The sequence below is a fragment of the Mugil cephalus genome, chromosome 11, assembly GCF_022458985.1.
Source record: "Mugil cephalus isolate CIBA_MC_2020 chromosome 11, CIBA_Mcephalus_1.1, whole genome shotgun sequence".
Taxonomy (NCBI): Eukaryota; Metazoa; Chordata; class Actinopteri; order Mugiliformes; family Mugilidae; genus Mugil; species Mugil cephalus.
The window spans coordinates 3584592-3605797 of NC_061780.1; the positions used below are offsets into that span (position 1 = coordinate 3584592).

The window sequence follows — 21206 nt, forward strand, 5'->3', positions numbered from 1 at the left end:
TAAATATTTTTTTGGGGCTTTTTGAGCCTTTATTTGACAGAACAGTTTGGAGACTGTTGCTGCCGAGTCTGTCAGAAACATGAAATACATGAAATGTGGAACAATAGCTTAATTTAATTTAACTGAAATGTACTTAATTAACATATCAATAATAATGAAACTGTTACAATCATGGAAAAATTCAGATTGTTGAAAAACAATACTTTGTTGTGTCATTTTTAAAACAATAATACTTTGTAATATTTACTTAAATACAATATATAGAAAAATTCTCTAAATGTCTTTTAACGCTAATAGAAGAAATGAACAAACGTTTCAGTGTAACTCCAGCTCTTAAACAACTTCTGACAACAAATGGCTGACTTACTTTCCTTATTGCTGTTGCTGCAGGTGAGTCAAGTCCATTAACACTGGCTTGGAAATGATTCAAATTACAAAACTCTGTGTTGTACAATTTTACCAGTGTGTCAATGTTGAAAACATCTTCAAGACATTGTCTAAATACAAATAAATGAAGATTTATTATGTAAAGATTAAATAACTGAACATGTAACATGATCATTTGTAGAACAGTATCTCATTACACTACATGCTGCGAGAATATGTATCCTTCTCTAGAAACGTGTGTTTGTTCAGTGTCGTGTAACCGTGGAAAGTCAATATGCTGCAGACTATAGAGCCTGAGGATCCTGTTGACATACCCTGCCCTTTGAATAGACAGCAATAAACCATTTAGTCAAAGTAAGCATGAAGAGAGTAAAAGTTGTGTTGATATAACAAACAAAGGGAATATGGAACTGACAGAAGAGACTGCCACACCTGAAACATGGTTTCCTGATATACAATTATCAGATGATGTGAAATCCCTTTGATGGACTTCAGTATGACTTATCATTAGTGACCAAGTAAATTTATACTATGTGTGTGTGTTTTAAATGATTTAGTTCATGAGCTGTAGATTTACTACAATAATCATCATGTATTCATTATGTTGAACGTTCTTCCACATGATCCTCATCACCCACTCTGACGCACACTGGAGGGAAGAGAACTCAGTGGTGACGTGCTCTGCTCCACTCCTGTTGTTTCTCCGCATGGCCCTGGTGACAGCAGGAGACACTGCAGAATCGACAAACAATCCAGCTCTGTTCGACTCATGCTTCTAGCTCACATGACAAAAATCTCTGCACTGTCTCTTCAGAAAAGATGCAGCGTGCACTGTTACACAATTTAAAGTGATGTTCCTGTGAAGTTACTTGTTCACTAAACTCTAAATAATAACATCTATATGTAATTATATGGACTGTGAGTCCAATGAAATATATTAAATCTAAGTGGATTTTCTCGCTTACTAACATGAATCATTAAAATACCTGAAATTTTAAATATTATAATCTGGTAACAGTGATCACTTTGTAGAGAGTCAGTATCAGTCATTACCACTACACTGCTGCTGAGAACTACTGTTTCCTTTTCTTCTTTAGAAACTGTGTGTTTGTGTTTCAGGTGTCCAGTGTGAACCGTGGAAAGTCAATATGCTGCAGACTATAGAGGCTCTGAGAGGATCCTGTGTGACCATCCCCTGCTCCTTTACTATAGATAGAACATATAAACTAATTTAGATCAGAAATGTAAAGCAGTGTGGAAGAAGAGAAGTAATGATGAAGTTGTGTTTGATAGTAAAACTAAAACAAATGGAGAATTAATTGGAAAACTGACAGACAGAGACTGCACCACAACCCTGAACAACATGGTTTCTGATAATACATATTTATTCAGACTGGAATGTGAAAATGCCTTGAAATGGGACTTCAGTAATGACTTAATCAATATAGTGACCAAAGGTAAATTATTATATCTATTGTTGTGTTTTGTCTTTTAAATGATTTAGTTTCATGCAGCTGTAGATTTACTACAAATGAATCATCAATGATTATTTATTGACTGGTTGAACTGTTCCTTCCTACCAGCTGATCCTCCATCACCCACTCTGACTCCGTCCACACTGGAGGTGGAAGGAGGGAACCTCAGTGAGTGTGACGTGCTCTGCTCCAGCTCCCTGTCTGTCTCATCCTCCAACTCTGACATGGAGCCCCAGACTGGGTGACAGTCAGGAGACACTGCAGGAGAATCAGGACAAAACTAAAGTCCAGACCTCTGTTCTGACCTTCACTGCTTCTCAGCTCCATCATGGACAGAAAATCTCCTGCACTGCTCTCTACAGGAAACAAGATGGCAGCCCTGATGCATCTGTTACCACAAGTTTAACAGCTGATGTTTCCTGTGAGTTACTTTGTCTTCCACTAAAACTCTAAAATAATAACATCATATATGATAATATTATAATTGGACTGCTGACGTCCAAATGAATATATATTTATATATCTTAAAGTTGGATTTTCTTCGCTGTTTACATTTAACAATGAATCATTAAAATACCTGACAGATTATTAAATAATAATTATAAATCTGGGAACAGTGATCACTTTGTAGAGAGTCAGTATCAGTCATTACCACTACACTGCTGCTGAGAACTACTGTTTCCTTTTCTTCTTTAGAAACTGTGTGTTTGTGTTTCAGGTGTCCAGTGTGAACCGTGGAGAGTCAATATGCTGCAGACTATAGAGGTTCTGAGAGGATCCTGTGTGACCATTCCCTGCTCCTTTCACATAGATAGAACATATAAGACGTATTTAGATCAGACATGTAAAGCAATGTGGAAGAAGAGAAGTAATAATGAAGTTGTGTTTGATAGTAAAACTAGAACAAATGGAGAATTGATTGGAGCACTGACAGACAAAGACTGCACCACAACCCTGAACAACATGGTTTCTGATGACACATATTTATTCAGACTGGAATGTGAAAATGTCTTGAAATGGGACTTCAATAATGACTTAATCAATATAGTGACCAAAGGTAAATTATTAAATCTATTGTTGTGTTTTGTCTTTTAAATGATTTAGTTTCATGCAGCTGTAGATTTACTACAAATGAATCATCAATGATTATTTATTGACTGGTTGAACTGTTCCTTCCTACCAGCTGATCCTCCATCACCCACTCTGACTCCGTCCACACTGGAGGTGGAGGAGGGAACCTCAGTGAGTGTGACGTGCTCTGCTCCAGCTCCCTGTCTGTCTCATCCTCCAACTCTGACATGGAGCCCCAGACTGGGTGACAGTCAGGAGACACTGCAGGAGAATCAGGACAAAACTAAAGTCCAGACCTCTGTTCTGACCTTCACTGCTTCTCACCTCCATCATGGATGGAAAATCTCCTGCACTGCTCTCTACAGGAAACAAGATGGCAGCAATCAATCAAGCAGCAGTAAAACTTCAGCACTTACTGTTTCATGTGAGTTCATTTATAACATTAAAACTCATCAGTAGCACTTTAACTAATAATCATTTAGTTTTAAAACAGTTTTAATTGAATTCTCTTTGTTACTGTGAATAAACAGGTTATAGAAAGATGGCGTCTGATTCTAGAAAATGGTGTTGGGAATGTTTGATCAATAGATTAACTCAGTACCAACGATGGTCAGGAGCAGCCCCAGGTTGAATCTGTGTCTTTGGGAACAAACTACCTCCATGTAGATGGAGATGAATTTCAGTCTCTGAACTGAACTGTCTCCTCCAGACTGCAGTGTCTCCTGTGTCCACTACACTGTTTAATTCATGGTCCTTCAAGAACTGTCAGACTTTTAATGCTCTAAAATATGTAGCCATACATATAGCTTTATCAACAAAAGTATTCGCTCACCTGCTTTATACAAACTTAAGTGGCATCCCACTCTTAATCCATACACAGTAAAATCAGCATACCCAAATTAACACTGTAAGAGTTGATCTTAACGCTTTTAAAGTGTCTATATGGGTCCACACCTCAGAGTGTTAATTTAACACTTTTTCGAGTGTTGGTACCTTTACACTAAGTTAGTGTAAATTTGACTCTTGTTGTAGTTAAATTTAACACACTGTCTAACACCAACCAGTGTTAGTTTTTTTAACACTTTTATGTAGTGTTAGCAATTAACTCTCTACTATTGTTAACTACACAAGTGTTACCCCCATAACACTTAAAAGGTGTCAATATAATTCTTATATAATTCTACAAAAAATACTTGGAAAATAAACTTTACTAAAATAAAAAGGAGGTCATGTTTGGCAGTTTAGAAACATTTATTTTCAAACTTGCACCATAAACATTAGAACAAGCAATGGTAAGGCACAGTGTATGTAAGTAGTGTTAGCACCCCTTTGCATGCTAGCTAGTAACAATAAAGTGCATGACTCGTCTCACTCAGCCAAAACGTCGAGCCAAACGTACCATTTACTGCCGTTACTCACTTTCTATGTTACAGTGAGGCCAGGCATGCATGCTAACCTCTAACTCATTAAGGAGGTGTTCGAGTGGTTAGTAACAGCTTGATGAGTAAAGTTTCTGTGGCTCACCGCTGCAAAAAGACTTCGGGTTTGCTGTGTAGGGTTTAATATGACATGGACTCACCCTTTGCAGTTTTAACAGCTTCAAATCTTCTGGGAAGGCTTTCCACAAGGTTTAGGATTGTGTTTGTGGGAATTTTTGATCATTTTTCCAGAAGCACATTTGTGAATTCAGACACTGATGTTGGTTGAGAAGGTCTGGCTCATAGTCTCCGCTCCAATTCATCCCAAAGGGGTTCTGTCAGGTTGAGGTCAGGACTCTGTGCAGGCCAGTCAAGTTCTTCCACACCAAATTCACTCATCAGTGTCTATATGGGCCTTGTGTTGTGCACAGGAGTCCAGTCATTTTGGAAAAAGAAGGAGTCATCTCCAAACTGTTCAAGTCTCAAATCAAAATCTCTTTGTATGCTGGAGCATTCAGAGTTCCTTTCACTGGAACTAATGGGACAAGCCCCGCTCCGGAAAAACAAGCCCACACCATAATCTGTGGCTTTGCATTACACTTGTTGACTTGACGTTTGCTTCCCCTTTGTTATGATGTGAATGACAGTTGACTCTGGAATTTTAGCAGCCAAGAAATTTTATAACTGAACATGTTGCACAGGTGGGATCCTATCACAGTACCACACTGGAATTCACTGAGTTCCTGAGAGCGACACATTCTTTCACAAATGTTTGTAGAAGCAGTCTGCATGCCACATATTCTTTATGGAAGCCAACTTCAAATATTAAAATCCTTAGATCCCAGAAGTTTACTCAATATATACTAATAATATATATGTTTTGTCCTCACTTTTCAGATCCACCTAAAGACACCACAGTGTCCGTCAGTCCCTCTGGTCCAGTACCAGAGAACATAAATATGACTCTGACCTGCAGTAGTACTGCCAACCCAGCAGTAAGGAGCTACACCTGGTACACAACTGATGGAGACCAGGAGACATTCATTGGGACTGGAAACATTTTAAAGATTGAAGCCTCTAAAGTCAACAGTCCTTTTTTCTGCAAAACTGAGAATGATCTTGGAGTTGGACGATCCACCAACACACAAATAGATGTTCAGTGTATGGATTAAATTTCACACTTAATTGATTTACGTATCCTGTATTGAGTCCAACTTCCAGTATTAAAATCCTTAAGTCCCAGAAGTTTACTCAATATGTACTATTAACATATAATTATTGTTCCTCATTGTTCAGATCCACCTAAAGACACCACAGTGTCCGTCAGTCCCTCTGGTCCAGTACCAGAGAACAGAAATGTGACTCTGACCTGTAGTAGTACTGCCAATCCAGCAGTAAGGAGCTACACCTGGTACAGAAATGATGGAGACCAGGAGACTTTCATTGGGACTGGACACATTTTAAAGATTGGAGCCTCTAAAGTCAGCAGTCCTTTTTTCTGCAAAACTGAGAATGATCTTGGAGTTGGACGATCCACCAACACACAAATAGATGTTCAGTGTATGGATTACATTTCTCATTTATCTGTTTCACATATTTGAACTGGAGGCCAAATTCAAGTATTCAAATCCTTAGATCCCACAAGTTTACCCAATATATACTAATAATATATACGTCTTGTTCCTCATTGTTCAGATCCACCTAAAGACACCATATTGTCCGTTAGTCCCTCTGGTCCAGTACCAGAGAACAGAAATGTGACTCTGACCTGCAGTAGTACTGCCAACCCAGCAGTAAGGAACTACACCTGGTACAGAACTGATGGAGACCAGGAGACTTTCATTGGGACTGGACACATTTTAAAGATTGAAGCCTCTAAAGTCAGCAGTCCTTTTTTCTGCAAAACTGAGAATGATCTTGGAGTTGGACGATCCACCAACACACAAATAGATGTTGAGTGTATGGATTAAATTTCACACTTAAGTGATTTACATATCCTTTATTGAGTTCAACTTCCAGTATTAAAATCCTTAAGTCCCAGAAGTTTACCCAATATGTACTATTAACATATAATTGTTGTTCCTCATTGTTCAGATCCACCTAAAGACACCACAGTGTCCGTCAGTCCCTCTGGTCCAGTACCAGAGAACAGAAATGTGACTCTGACCTGTAGTAGTACTGCCAACCCAGCAGTAAGGAACTACACCTGGTACAGAACTGATGGAGACCAGGGGACTTTTATTGGGACTGGACACATTTTAATGATTGAAGCCTCTAAAGTCAGCAGTCCTTTTTTCTGCAAAACTGAGAATGATCTTGGAGTTGGACGATCCACCAACACACAAATAGATGTTCAGTGTATGGATTAAATTTCACACTTAACTGATTTACATATCATTTATTGAGTCCAACTTCCAGTATTAAAATCCTTAAGTCCAAGAAGTTTACTCAATATGTACTCTTAACATATAATTATTGTTCCTCGTTGTTCAGATCCACCTAAAGACACCACAGTGTCCGTCAGTCCCTCTGGTCCAGTACCAGAGAACAGAAATGTGACTCTGACCTGCAGTAGTACTGCCAACCCAGCAGTAAGGAGCTACACCTGGTACAGAACTGATGGAGACCAGGAGACTTTCATTGGGACTGGAAACATTTTAAAGATTGAAGCCTCTAAAGTCAGCAGTCCTTTTTTCTGCAAAACTGAGAATGATCTTGGAGTTGGACGATCCACCAACACACAAATAGATGTTCAGTGTATGGATTAAATTTCACACTTAAGTGATTACATATCCTTTATTGAGTCCAACTTCCAGTATTAAAATCCTTAAGTCCCAGAAGTTTACTCAATATGTACTCTTAACATATAATTATTGTTCCTCATTGTTCAGATCCACCTAAAGACACCACAGTGTCCGTCAGTCCCTCTGGTCCAGTACCAGAGAACAGAAATGTGACTCTGACCTGTAGTAGTACTGCCAACCCAGCAGTAAGGAGCTACACCTGGTACAGAACTGATGGAGACCAGGAGACTTTTATTGGGACTGGACACATTTTAAAGATTGAAGCCTCTAAAGTCAGCAGTCCTTTTTTCTGCAAAACTGAGAATGATCTTGGAGTTGGACGATCCACCAACACACAAATAGATGTTCAGTGTATGGATTAAATTTCACCCTTAACTGACTTACATATCATTTATTGAGTACAACTTCCAGTATTAAAATCCTTAAGTCCCAGAAGTTTACCCAATATGTACTATTAACATATAATTATTGTTCCTCATTGTTCAGATCCACCTAAAGACACCACAGTGTCCGTCAGTCCCTCTGGTCCAGTACCAGAGAACAGAAATGTGACTCTGGCCTGTAGTAGTACTGCCAACCCAGCAGTAAGGAGCTACACCTGGTACAGAAATGATGGAGACCAGGAGACTTTCATTGGGACTGGAAACATTTTAAAGATTGAAGCCTCTAAAGTCAACAGTCCTTTTATCTGCAAAACTGAGAATGATCTTGGAGTTGGACGATCCACCAACATACAAATAGATGTTCAGTGTATGGATTAAATTTCACACTTAACTGATTTACATATCCTTTATTGAGTCCAACTTCCAGTATTAAAATCCTTAAGTCCAAGAAGTTTACTCAATATGTACTCTTAACATATAATTATTGTTCCTCGTTGTTCAGATCCACCTAAAGACACCACAGTGTCCGTCAGTCCCTCTGGTCCAGTACCAGAGAACAGAAATGTGACTCTGACCTGCAGTAGTACTGCCAACCCAGCAGCAAGGAGCTACACCTGGTACAGAACTGATGGAGACCAGGAGACTTTCATTGGGACTGGACACATTTTAAAGATTGAAGCCTCTAAAGTCAGCAGTCCTTTTTTCTGCAAAACTGAGAATGATCTTGGAGTTGGACGATCCACCAACACACAAATAGATGTTCAGTGTATGGATTAAATTTCACACTTAACTGATTTACATATCCTTTATTGAGTCCAACTTCCAGTATTAAAATCCTTAAGTCCCAGAAGTTTACTCAATATGTACTCTTAACATATAATTATTGTTCCTCATTGTTCAGATCCACCTAAAGACACCACAGTGTCCGTCAGTCCCTCTGGTCCAGTACCAGAGAACAGAAATGTGACTCTGACCTGTAGTAGTACTGCCAACCCAGCAGTAAGGAGCTACACCTGGTACAGAACTGATGGAGACCAGGAGACTTTTATTGGGACTGGACACATTTTAAAGATTGAAGCCTCTAAAGTCAGCAGTCCTTTTTTCTGCAAAACTGAGAATGATCTTGGAGTTGGACGATCCACCAACACACAAATAGATGTTCAGTGTATGTATTAAATTTCACCCTTAACTGATTTACATATCATTTATTGAGTACAGCTTCCAGTATTAAAATCCTTAAGTCCCAGAAGTTTACCCAATATGTACTATTAACATATAATTATTGTTCCTCATTGTTCAGATCCACCTAAAGACACCACAGTGTCCGTCAGTCCCTCTGGTCCAGTACCAGAGAACAGAAATGTGACTCTGACCTGCAGTAGTACTGCCAACCCAACAGTAAGGAACTACACCTGGTACAGAACTGATGGAGACCAGGAGACTTTCATTGGGACTGGAAACATTTTAAAGATTGAAGCCTCTAAAGTCAACAGTCCTTTTTTCTGCAAAACTGAGAATGATCTTGGAGTTGGACGATCCACCAACACACAAATAGATGTTCAGTGTATGGATTAAATTTCACACTTAACTGATTTACATATCCTTTATTGAGTCCAACTTCCAGTATTAAAATCCTTAAGTCCCAGAAGTTTACTCAATATGTACTCTTAACATATAATTATTGTTCCTCGTTGTTCAGATCCACCTAAAGACACCACAGTGTCCGTCAGTCCCTCTGGTCCAGTACCAGAGAACAGAAATGTGACTCTGACCTGTAGTAGTACTGCCAACCCAGCAGTAAGGAGCTACACCTGGTACAGAACTGATGGAGACCAGGAGACTTTCATTGGGACTGGAAACATTTTAAAGATTGAAGCCTCTAAAGTCAGCAGTCCTTTTTTCTGCAAAACTGAGAATGATCTTGGAGTTGGACGATCCACCAACACACAAATAGATATTCAGTGTATGGATTAAATTTCACACTTAATTGATTTACGTATCCTTTATTGAGTCCAACTTCCAGTATTAAAATCCTTAAGTCCCAGAAGTTTACCCAATATGTACTATTAACATATAATTGTTGTTCCTCATTGTTCAGATCCACCTAAAGACACCACAGTGTCCGTCAGTCCCTCTGGTCCAGTACCAGAGAACAGAAATGTGACTCTGACCTGCAGTAGTACTGCCAACCCAGCAGTAAGGAGCTACACCTGGTACAGAAATGATGGAGACCAGGAGACTTTCATTGGGACTGGACACATTTTAACAATTGAAGCCTCTAAAGTCAGCAGTCCTTTTTTCTGCAAAACTGAGAATGATCTTGGAGTTGGACGATCCACCAACACACAAATAGATGTTCAGTGTATGTATTAAAAACAAAGTTTCATGTTTCAGAAAACAGGATGTGTTTATGTAATAACCTTTATTGATATTCATATAAGTAGGGCTACGGGGCTTCGCCTAAGGTCTAGCCCCTACAGCATGGCTTGATCAGGATCGGTGTGGTATAACTTTTCTTTCCTAAATACGAAATTCCCATTGAAGATGAATGGGACAGCCAAAAAAAAAAAAAAAAAACACACTAGACACATGACTTTTTTTCCACTGTTGTTGACAAACTTGTTGTGTCTCTCACAATGTGCTCGGTAAAGCAGTGAGACGTACAGAATTTAAACTGTGAGCCTCCGTTCGCGGTAAAGTACCTGTCTGCTCTCCATTCACTCCAATGTAAAGATTTTCTGAGAGAAGGAGAAGGAACCTTTGTTTTTAACTTGCGAGTGTGTCCAAAATATTTACTGTAGAAGGACAAACAACATATCAAAGTCTTCAGGAAGGTCTTATGACACCCACGGTCTGCTTGTTTTTCTGATAGGAGCTACCGTTTTGTCACAGTAAGCCAAAATGTGAGACCAGCGAAAAGGGGGGAAATCTAGCTCTTTTCTGTGTCCCAGCTCCGCAAGCTTCTGTCGTCATTGACGACCACCTTGGGTTATCACGGCAACCCCTGAGCCGCAGCTCTGGGCCACAGCTGAGACATTAATCAGGGACTCATCTTAATGCCTCTGCTGTTAATCCCTGTGATCACTGTGTCCCACACATGTTACAACAATACACACATGCACACACAGGTAACTTTATGTTATTACAATAACACACACACACACATATACATGTACACACAAACACACAGGTAACTTTCTGTTACAGTTACAGATACACACAGGAAGCGTAGCAGGACGAACAAACATACACACGAAAGCGCACATTACTCTCTCACACACAGGCTAACTGTGCTACATGTGGTTTAACTGTGCTAAATGTAGGCTAACTGTACTAACTGTAAGCTACCTGTGCTAAATGTGGGTTAAGTGTGCTAACTGTAAGTTAACTGTGCTAAATGTGGGTTAAGTGTGCTAACTGTGGGTTAACTGTGCCAACCGTAAGCTAATTGTGCTAAATATAGGCTAACTGTACTAACTCCCATGATCCCTGTTTCCCACCTATTTCCAACCCCGGCATTAGCCCCTCGTAGCCTTTTCAAAATTTCCCAGATAGAATTTTCTAGTTATATCCACATCATATTGAATGAAATCTAATGATGGATTTCATTATTTTTTATATTAACATTTTATTAGCTGAAAAGAAAGTTTTGTATAAAATGGTTAAATCCATCGATCTATGTGTTGTAATAAAAATCCATGGTGACATGTTTTTGACTGTTTTGAAGCTACCAGATATCAGCTTTTATCAGTCACTCAACATACAGCACATACAGTTGATCATTATATTGTGATTTAGACAGGTCTGTCAAAAGCCTGAGACTTACACAGGGAATTTATGTCTGAATCAGTTTCTGTAAAACTTAGGTTCAACACTGAAACGCTTATTTTGTCAGTAAATCTTTTGATTTCATTTGTAAACTTTTCTCGACATGGCTTCTTTTGGCTCTTCTCTCCACTTTCATTGCAGTTCCTCCACAGATCCTGGCCTCATCTCACTGTACCAAAACTGAAAGTGAGGTCAACTGTTCCTGTGAGACTGTGGGAAACCCTTCCCCTACTTTACACTGGTATTTGGATGGGAGACCTGTCAATCAATCTGGAGAGGTTTTAATCAGCAGTGGGTCTCTAAATGGCACAGGCCTGAGGAGCTTCATCACCGTCAACAAACTAAAGGAGAGGAGTCTTTCCACCTTGTTCTGTCACAGCTTCAACTCTCTGGGATCTGCCAGGCAGCAGTTTTGTGTCAACACCCCCGAGGATCAACGCTCTACAAAAAGACAAGGTCAGTTTCTATGTATACTTCTTTTTCTGGTGAAATGAGTTGTGAAAGTAAAACAGATAAACCTTAGATACCTCATTGTCAAAACTGTAAAGTAACCAAATACAGTATATTAGTTAACAATATTCATCTCAGTGTCTGAAATAACAACCCAAGCAGAGTTCATCAGGAGAATTATCCATCTGAATTATGCCTTTATATTAATATTTAATTTTGTGTTTCCAGGTCAACTGATGTCAATATTGTTCATCACCACAACTGTCACTTTACTGGTTCTAGTATGTGTTCTGCTCTTTGTCATCAGGTAAGATGTCAAAATGTTTTTGAAGTATACAAAGTACTTGATTCTCAGAGTGAACTTCATACAAGACCAATTGGAAAAATTACACAAAATCAATACAAACTACGTATTGAAGACAAAGTTAACCCTTCAACAAAATGACAGTCATCTAGAGGCCAAGCTGTACATCTAACATGGTTAGGTGTACACAATAAGTTTACTTGCATCAGCGACACTGACAACTATGCTCAAGATGTCTCTAACTATAAATCCTTCTGAAGTGAAGTACACCCATGGGGAAAAAGCTTAAAAGAACCTCAGGTAAACAGATCCCAGAGGAGAAGAAGGACCCAACAACTATGATACAGTGGAACAAGAATCATTGAACAGCTCAGCAAACAACTTCCTGATTTTACAGTGACTCTGCAGCTAATTGTCTGGCAATAAACCAGTCAAATGATCACAGCAGCAGACATGATAGAGAGGAAGACATCCCATCTGCAACACTCACTTTTACTGGCTCTTGCAGTCCTTTATTTTGCACGGGCCTTCATCCATAACAACAAACTATATGCTGGTCCTTTCCAAAGGCAATACATCAACTGTGTCAAGCACAGGTTTAAAATCAAAAAGTCAAAACATATCCATATTGTGGACATTGTACTGTGTTTTTCAGGGCTCAGAAGAATCATCGTGACAGTAAGAGTCAGCTCACAGGAGAAACCAGCACAACTGCACCAAGCCAACTTCTGATAAGAGAGGGAAATGAGGTACTCTTAATTAGAGTTTTATTTAGTTAAACAATGGTACAAAGAGTATCTCTGTCACTGACATTTACTCTGTAACTGTAGGTACCCAGCAAAAGAGAAGAGGCCATATATGTCAACACAGATGACTTGAGACAAGCAGACAGCGCTGACCCTGAAACCATCTCTGAACCAAACAGAACAAACTTGCCAAGCACTGGGCCAGACAATGTACCAGGAGAAAGACACAGCTCAGAGAAGAATGAGGAAGGGAGTGATGTGCTTTACTCTACTGTGAACTGGAAGAATAAAAGCAAGAAAAACAAGGTAGAAGACTCTGTGGACATGAATCCATCTGGTAGCTCCTATCTGGAGGAGGAAAAGTACATGGCCAAGGGCATGTGCAAAAACTTTGTAAGCAACGCAATGATGATGGGAAACCTGTATGATGAAGCAGAGCCTAGAAATGTGGGGAAGGAAGTGGAGTGTGAATATGCTCAAGTTAAATTTAAGAGGAAGAGCACTATGCATAAATAGACTGTAAACCAAATTTGAGGAAGACACAAAATTGTGCTCCTAGTATAGGCAGAAGTCAGAGTACACAATAAACCTCCATGTTAAGGTCCCCCATCAGTTGAAGGGAGGAAACATTAGCCCCAGTAGTTTTTCATGTGTCACAGTCACACAACACATGGGAAAAGACTGAGGACTGCCTGGTTAATGGACAAATGTATTGATGCACATTGTTTTTAATTATATTAAATGATGTGGATTCTTTTTTAAACTAAAATGCAGATGTTGGTCATATATAAGTTAAATATCTGTTTTATATTATTTGTTCAAGTCTAGAGACAGGATGATATGAAATACCTGTAGTACATTGATTGTAAATATTTTTCTTTCTCTCTTGAGTGGCATATGTGTATTACTTCAAGAACATCCCATTGGTCCTTTTGACATTTGTCACTGCAAGAAATTCTAATGCATGACTGGTAACTGTGATGTGTTATAATGACAGAACATGCTGGACATACCATAGTCTAACCTCTCTGTTATTTTCTATGATTTAAATTCTTGCTTGACGTGATGACCTTCACTGGATGTTATAATTATGAAAAAGTATTTTCTTAATCAAGCTACGATAGTAGAATATAATTATAGTGTTACATGTTTTAATGAGCTTTTTATGAGGTAAGGTCTCATGTGTTTTGTCGTTTGTCATGCAGTGTGCTGCTGTCATTTGGAGATCATGGATTTATTCTGTTTACTGTTCGTTAGGTACTTCTGCACATGCAGGTTATAGAGACTGAGCCAGCTGGAGTAATCTTTAGGATTAAAAGAGTCAAAACATACAGTCTAGAAGTATAGATGATCTCATTAGTATATTCTCTGTGAGTTCCTCATTTTTACTCAGTTCTTAAACACTTCTTCAAAGTGTAACCTTCCTTCTCAGAAAGCTGGCTTTTCTACAGACCTCATGAACATGTAAGTTACTGTATCTTTAATGTGGCACAGCTGTAAATAGAAGTTTAACACAAGTTAATGTAATGTTCAATGATCCCTTGATTTACTGGATTAATTATCATTATAACAAAATAAAGGCAAAAGTTTAAGATGTGAGATAATTTCCTTTTTTTTCCTTAATGTGACACTTCAGTCCATCAGTTCACTGTGTTTTCTAGCTGAGACAGAAACATTAAACACATGAAGATTTAAAATGCAACAATTAAACTAAATATATTAAATGACTGTCACTACAGCTTCCAGCATATTACTATCGGTTTTAATTCTCCTTGTTGTTTTTCATTTTCAGTTCAATTAAAGCAATGTTTTAAATGCACATATCAGCCACAACATTAAAATCACTGAAGCAGAAGTAAATAACATTGACCATCTTGGTCAAACTTTTTAATAATAATTATAATAATACATTTTATTTAGGAAGCGCCCTTAAAGTCACCCAAGGACACTTTACAGGGAAGAACAAACATCAATGGACACATAATAAAACAGCATTGAACATCCAAATACAAAAAAAAAATAAATGAATAAATATACAATAACCAGCATTCAAGCATTAACAAACAACAGGTGGGTTTTGAGTTGAAAACAGGGAGAGAATCAATAATATGGATGTCAGAGGGTAAAGAGTTCCGGAGTTTGGGAGCAGAATTGCTGAAAGCTCTGCTCCCCATGATGCTGAGGTGAACAGAGGGCACAGTGAGGTGGAGGGAGGAGGAGAATCTAAGGGAGTGTGGGGGCGAGGTTGTTTGATAGCTTTGAAAGTGTACAGGAGGATTTTGAATTGAATCCCTTGAGTGACCGGGAGCCAGTGAAGTTGCTGTAGGTTGGGGGTGATATGGTAAGAAGAAGGGGTTTTGGTGATGATTGGTGCAGCAGAGTTTTGGACCTGATGGAGCTAATGGAGGGACTTGTGAGGGAGACCAAACAGGAGACAGTTACAGTAGGCTCCACTAAGGAAAAGGAGGATGAGGATGGAGAGTGAACTGGAGTCAGCTGCAAGAAGGAGATTGTTGGTCATTTTTATGAGGGTAGTTTTGGTGCTGTGGTGGGAGTGGAAACCAGACTGGAAAGGGTCATAGAGGGAGTTTGTTTTGTTAAGTGTGTATGTAGTTGAATGGCAACTACTTTCTCAAGGATTTTGGATATGAGAGGCAAGTTGGAGATGGGGCAGAGATTATTGTATTTGTTTGGATCAGAGCCAGGTTTTTTTCAGACTGGGGTAATGGCTTCAGTTTTGAGGGATAACAGAACAATTCCAGTATCAAGTGATGAATAAATGATGGCAGATATGAGAAGAAGTACAGAGAAGAGGCATGACTTGACCAGGGTGGTGGGGAGGAGGTCAAGATGACAGGTGGAGGGTTTAGATTTGCAGATGAGGTCAGTGATTTCAAAGTTATTAGGAAGTTGGAAACTGGAAAATTGTTGACAGTGCTACGGAGGTGAAGCTGAGGGGAAAGGAAGTGCAGGTGAGGAGTCTTTCAAGTTGGTGGCCTTTAGCTTTCATTGAGTGGAGAATAGGGGTATACCAGGGAACAGTTGTGGAGAAGGAAACGGGCCGATGGTGTTATGAAGAAGTTGAGGATGTTGTAGTGGGTCACCAGTTCATCAGGGGTGGGAAGATAGTCTGGGATCAGAATATTGTCAGTGTTGAAGCAGAGTATCTATGTTGGTGGGTTGAGTATAGAGACAAAGTGTTGTGCTTAAAGAGATGAGGAAATGGTCACTAACATGGAGTGACCCCCACAGTTACAGGTAAGACAGCTTCTCCGTTTATATAGGGTTAAGGCTTCACGTCAGCAGACTATTACCCCAACTGAACTCAATGATAGCACTACTAAAGCTGTAGGCGGGGTAACTCGCCTGGCTTCTAACCACCCTCAATCCTGACGTTTGCCCCGCTTCCTCACGTCCCCCGGAACCACCAGCCAGGGAGGCTTCCCGCAGCTGGGTCCGAAGTTGAGTCCCATCAGTTGTGTTGGCTTACCCCTAATGGATCTGTGCACTTGGTACGTGCCAGGTTATAATTCAAAGGCTAGGCTGAAGGCCCTAGGGACATAAAATAGTTTTAAGCGGACTTGACTAGTGTGACCAATAAGAGCTAGGTGTCGGAGCTACCATTCAAGCTGCCTATAGTTTTACTGTCATGAGTACTAGCAAAAAGGGAGAAATACTTGTCAACATAGTCTTCTGACCTTTAGAGGCAAATTTTATTTGTAGGTTCAGCTTAAGCAATTGTAACAGCTCAATAAATCAATCAAAACCAAAATCGGATATTTGTTAAAATAATATTTAAATTTCAGATAATCAATGAAAATTCAATCATGTAACATTTGATCAGTAATATCCTTATCAGATTCTAATCCAAAAATAATTATTTAAAAAGAATTACTTATGAGCTCGGCGGATGAAGTAGGGGTAATGTAAAATGTCCAAAACTGTCCAAAAATCCTTTTTACGGAAGGACAGACGTCAAGTGAGCCCGATGGCCGATGCAACCACACCCAAATCCAGTCCTTTTACTACCGCAGAACAAGTCGGTAAAATGGGGAAGTCCCAATGAACGATGTTTCTGTCCTTTGGTAAATCCCTAAAATCCTTCACAACTGTAATCCAAAAAGGTCTCATTGACTCCGTACAAAGTCTGAGGAAATAGAAATCCAAATGGTGAATGATAATCCACTCTTGACTGCTAGGCAGGGGGAATCCAGACAGAACTTTTACGCCAAAATAGCACTGCAAGGGAGTTGGTTTCAGTCCACACGTCTGAAGCCATGAGGAGATCATTGGTAATTTTAACCAGAGCCGTTTCTGTACTATGATGAGCTCTAAAACCTGACTGAAACTCTTCAAACAAACCATCCCTGTTTAAATGATTAACCAACTGATTGCCAACAACCCCTTCTAAAACTTTAGAGATAAAAGGAAGGTTGGAAATTGGCCTATAGTTGGCTAAAACATCTGCGTCGAGAGTGGGGTTTTTAAGTAATGGTTTAATTACAGCAGTTTTAAAAGATTGGGGCATGTATCCTGTTAATAAAGATAAGTTTATCTGATTTAATATGGAGGTATTAATTAATGGAAAAACATCCTTGAGCAACTTAGTTGGGATGGGGTTTAGAAGACAAGTTGATGGTTTAGATGCTGTAATAACTGAAATGAGCTCAGGAAGATCAATTAGGGAGAAAGAATCCAAATGTTGACTAGGTCCTACAGAGGTTTTCTAATGCCACTGTACTTACATCTTTGACAGATGGAAGGGTGCTATGAATTTTATCTCTAATGCCAACAATTTTATCAGAGAAGAAGCTCATGAAGTCATTACTGCTGAGGTCTGAGGGAATAGATGGCTCAACAGAGCTGTGACTCTTTGTCAGCCTGGCTCCAGTAATGAAAAGAAATCTGGGGTTGTTCTTGTTTTCTTCTATTAATGAAGAATAATATGTTTTTCTAATCTTACGGAAAGTTTTTTTTTTATATATAAGTCGTTAAACCATCTTTCCAGGCTATGTGAGCTTCTTCAGAACTAGTGGAATGCCAAATTCTTTCCAGCTTTCGAACTGCCTTCTTTGAACTACGCAACTATGAATTATACCATGGAGCTACCGTCCTCCAATTTATCACCTTTTTCAGAGGAGCAACTAGATTTAGAGTTGTACTAAGCGATGCTGTCATGCTGTCAACAAAATAATCCATTTGTGTTGGAGTTAAACTGTAGTTGCTGACATCCAAATCACTGACATAAGGCACTGACGTAAATACTGAAGGAATTAATTCCTTATATCTAGTTATAGCATCATCAGATAAGTGTCTACCATAACGAAATGTCTTTCCAATTTCTGTGTAATTACTTATAGTAAATTCAAATGTTACAAGATAATGATCGGACAATAGAGGGTTATGAGAATATATAGTTAGACCTTCAGTTTCTATGCCATAAGTAAGTACAAGATCTAAGGTGTGATTGAAACAGTGAGTTGAACCATTTACATTCTGAGAAAAACCAATAGAGTCTAGTAATGACATAAATGAAGAGCTAAGACTGTCACTGCCAACATCAACATGGATGTTAAAGTCACCTACTATAATGACTTTATCTGTTCTAAGCACTAAATCACGGGCGTTAACATTACGTTATTATCACATCGGGGGTGAGCTGTTAAATAATTTGTGTTTAATAAAAAATATTAAATAAAATAAAAAATAATGTGTGCCCCACCCACACCTCCCTCCATTAAAATCATAACAGTGATTAAATTCAATTCAATTCAATTCAATTTTATTTATAAAGCGCATTTCATGCACAAGGCAGACTCAGTATGCTTTACAAGAGGTATATATAGTTACAGTACAAACAGTTACATAAAAATCAGTTTGGAATCAATTGAAAGGTATAGGTGCAAGTAAACAATCATATGTATGCCATTTTCACCACATACACAATTAAACTCACACAACCACACACGCACAGACAGACACACAACCACGCACGCACGCACGCACGCACACAGCTCAGCAGAATGCTGTTGAAAAAAGATCTGAATCTATTTTGAAAGATGGCTACTGATGTGACATGTCTAACTGTGTCAGGCAAGGTGTCTCATTTTTGTGAGGCATATACACTAAAAGCTGCCTCCCCTTCTTTGGATCTGGTGTGAGGGATGAGTAAATTGCCACTGCCTGTTGACCGAAGTGTTCTTGCTGGGGTGTAAGTGATGAGCATATCTGTGATGTACTGAGGTGCAAGACCATGTAGTGCTTTATAAACCAAGAGCAGTAATTTATATTGGTTCTTGTTCTAACAGGTAACCAGTGCAAAGATTTAAGAACGGGTGTGATGTGTTGATATTTTTTGGTACTAGTGAGAATACGTGCAGCTGCATTTTGAATTAGTTGTAACCTCTGAATACTTGAATTCGGGAGCCCAGTGAATAAACCATTACAGTAATCTAATCAACTTGTTATAAATGCGTGGATTAATTTTTACGAGTCTGATTTTGACGGAAAGACCCTCAATTTGGAGATATTTTTGAGATGATAAAAAGATGATCTTGTAATGTGATTGATATGACTTCTGAAATTTAGATTGCTGTTGATAATTACACCCAGATTCCTTGCTTCAGTTCTGCTATCAAGAGAGAGAGAGTTGAGATGCGCTGCGATTTTCAGTCTCTGAGCCTGTGCACCAAAGATGATTATTTCTGTTTTGTCTTTGTTTAGTTGTAAAAAGTTCCTGACTTCCATTGATTAATATTTTTGATACACTGAGTGAGGGATATTATGGGTGATAGGTCATCTGGGTGTAATGAAATGTAAAGTTGCGAATCATCTGCATAATTATGGTAACTAAGATTATGTTTGCGTATGACATGAGAGAGTGGTAGCATGTAGAGACTGAATAGCAGTGGTCCAAGAATTGCCCCACATGAAATGTTCATTTTTTTTTTAATTGAATTCACCAATGGAGACATAAAACTGCCGATCATAAAGGTAGGTTCTGAACCAATTTAGAACTGGGCCAGACAAGCCAACCCACCTTTCAAGCCTTTCCAGTAATATTTTGTGGTCAACAGTGTCAAATGCAAAGCTAAGATCAAGTAGAACAAGAATCGAGTCTGTGTTTATACATAGATCATTTAAAACTTTAATAAGTGCCGTTTCTGTGCTATGGTGGGGATGAAAACCAGACTGATAAGTGTCTAAAAGGCTATTTGAGGCCAGATAATTCTTGAGCTGAATGTAAACTGTTTTTTCAAGTGTTTTGCTAAGGAATGGTAAGTTGGAGATGGGCCTATAATTTGCAATGACACTTTGATCCAGATTGTTCTTCTTCAGAAGTGGTTTGATGACAGCTGTTTTTAGTGACGTTGGAAATATACCTGACTGAAGAGACCAGTTAATGACATGTAGAACCTCTGGTGCTAGGGAGTTAAAGACAGTTTTGAAAAATGCAGTTGGGAGAGGATCCAGGCAGCAGGTCGGGGACCTGAGCTGACCAACAATATTGTCAAGTTCTGTCAGATCTAAACAGTTAAAGTGAGACATGATACAGGTGGAGTTCCTGGAGAAAGGAATGGTGAGTTCAGTGCTAGATTTAAGGGGACTAATGTTTTGTCTAATAGTAATGATTTTGTTATTAAAGAAAGAAGTAAATTGATCACATTTTTCTGAGGACATCATTTCAGAGGGAATGGTGGATGGTGGGTTAACAAGTCTGTTAAAGTACAACGCAGGCGATGCAAATTATAAATGTTAAACAATGTGTGTTTTAATTGTGGAAATTAAACAAATTCTAAACGTAAAACAGTGTGTGTTCCATTCCCCAAAGTTGTTTGGTCCAGAAACCGGCGGGGCTTCCTGCATCTCAGCCTCTGTATCACTAACTGATCCATTCACGTACTGGTTGTTCACTTAGCGAACGAATCAGTCAGTGCGTTTAGATGCACATGGCAAAAAAAAGAGTTATTGCCTTAATCGGACCATAACAGGAGAACTTAAGTGCATGTAAACACGTTACTCCGATTATAAAGTGGGAGTTCTCATTATGCGATTGAGACACCCAGATAATGCAACTGAATCTGACTTTTCAATCGGATAATGCGTGTGCGCATGCTCCACAACTGCTTTGCTGGTGTGTGAGCCCGGAACAAAAACGTCCAAGAAAGCCGGTCGCAGAAGAAGAAGATGAGAAACCGAGCTGTCTGAGGGATAGCGTGAATCTTACCTGCACCAGAAATAGTGCGAACATTACGTACAAGATTAAAAAATGTACTAATATCCGTTTGGTTGTTGTTTGAGATGGCGGTCCACCACATAAACGACTCTAGTTTACTATAT

The 21206-nt window shown here is 39.0% G+C and overlaps 1 protein-coding gene across 9 annotated transcripts in view; it reads left to right on the forward strand.

The window, feature by feature from the left end:
* Nucleotides 1-21206, forward strand: part of LOC125016621 (hemicentin-2-like) — a 91763-nt gene that overhangs the window by 436 nt on the left and 70121 nt on the right. For 3 of the 9 annotated variants that reach the window (XM_047599219.1, XM_047599223.1, XM_047599222.1), the window contains exons 1-16: nucleotides 1405-1844; nucleotides 1971-2283; nucleotides 2581-2919; nucleotides 3046-3357; nucleotides 5249-5512; nucleotides 5648-5911; nucleotides 6047-6310; nucleotides 6446-6709; nucleotides 6845-7108; nucleotides 7243-7506; nucleotides 7642-7905; nucleotides 8041-8304; nucleotides 8440-8703; nucleotides 8839-9102; nucleotides 9238-9501; nucleotides 9637-9900. In XM_047599219.1, coding sequence (XP_047455175.1) covers nucleotides 2610-2919; nucleotides 3046-3357; nucleotides 5249-5512; nucleotides 5648-5911; nucleotides 6047-6310; nucleotides 6446-6709; nucleotides 6845-7108; nucleotides 7243-7506; nucleotides 7642-7905; nucleotides 8041-8304; nucleotides 8440-8703; nucleotides 8839-9102; nucleotides 9238-9501; nucleotides 9637-9900 — 3790 coding nt within the window. In that variant the 5' untranslated portion in view covers nucleotides 1405-1844; nucleotides 1971-2283; nucleotides 2581-2609. Of the gene's footprint in view, nucleotides 1-1404; nucleotides 1845-1970; nucleotides 2284-2580; nucleotides 2920-3045; nucleotides 3358-5248; nucleotides 5513-5647; nucleotides 5912-6046; nucleotides 6311-6445; nucleotides 6710-6844; nucleotides 7109-7242; nucleotides 7507-7641; nucleotides 7906-8040; nucleotides 8305-8439; nucleotides 8704-8838; nucleotides 9103-9237; nucleotides 9502-9636; nucleotides 9901-11507; nucleotides 11823-12044; nucleotides 12124-12775; nucleotides 12870-12950; nucleotides 14466-21206 lie in introns of those variants that run through there. The other 6 variants (XM_047599227.1, XM_047599220.1, XM_047599224.1 and 3 more) reach the window with 6 other exon arrangements.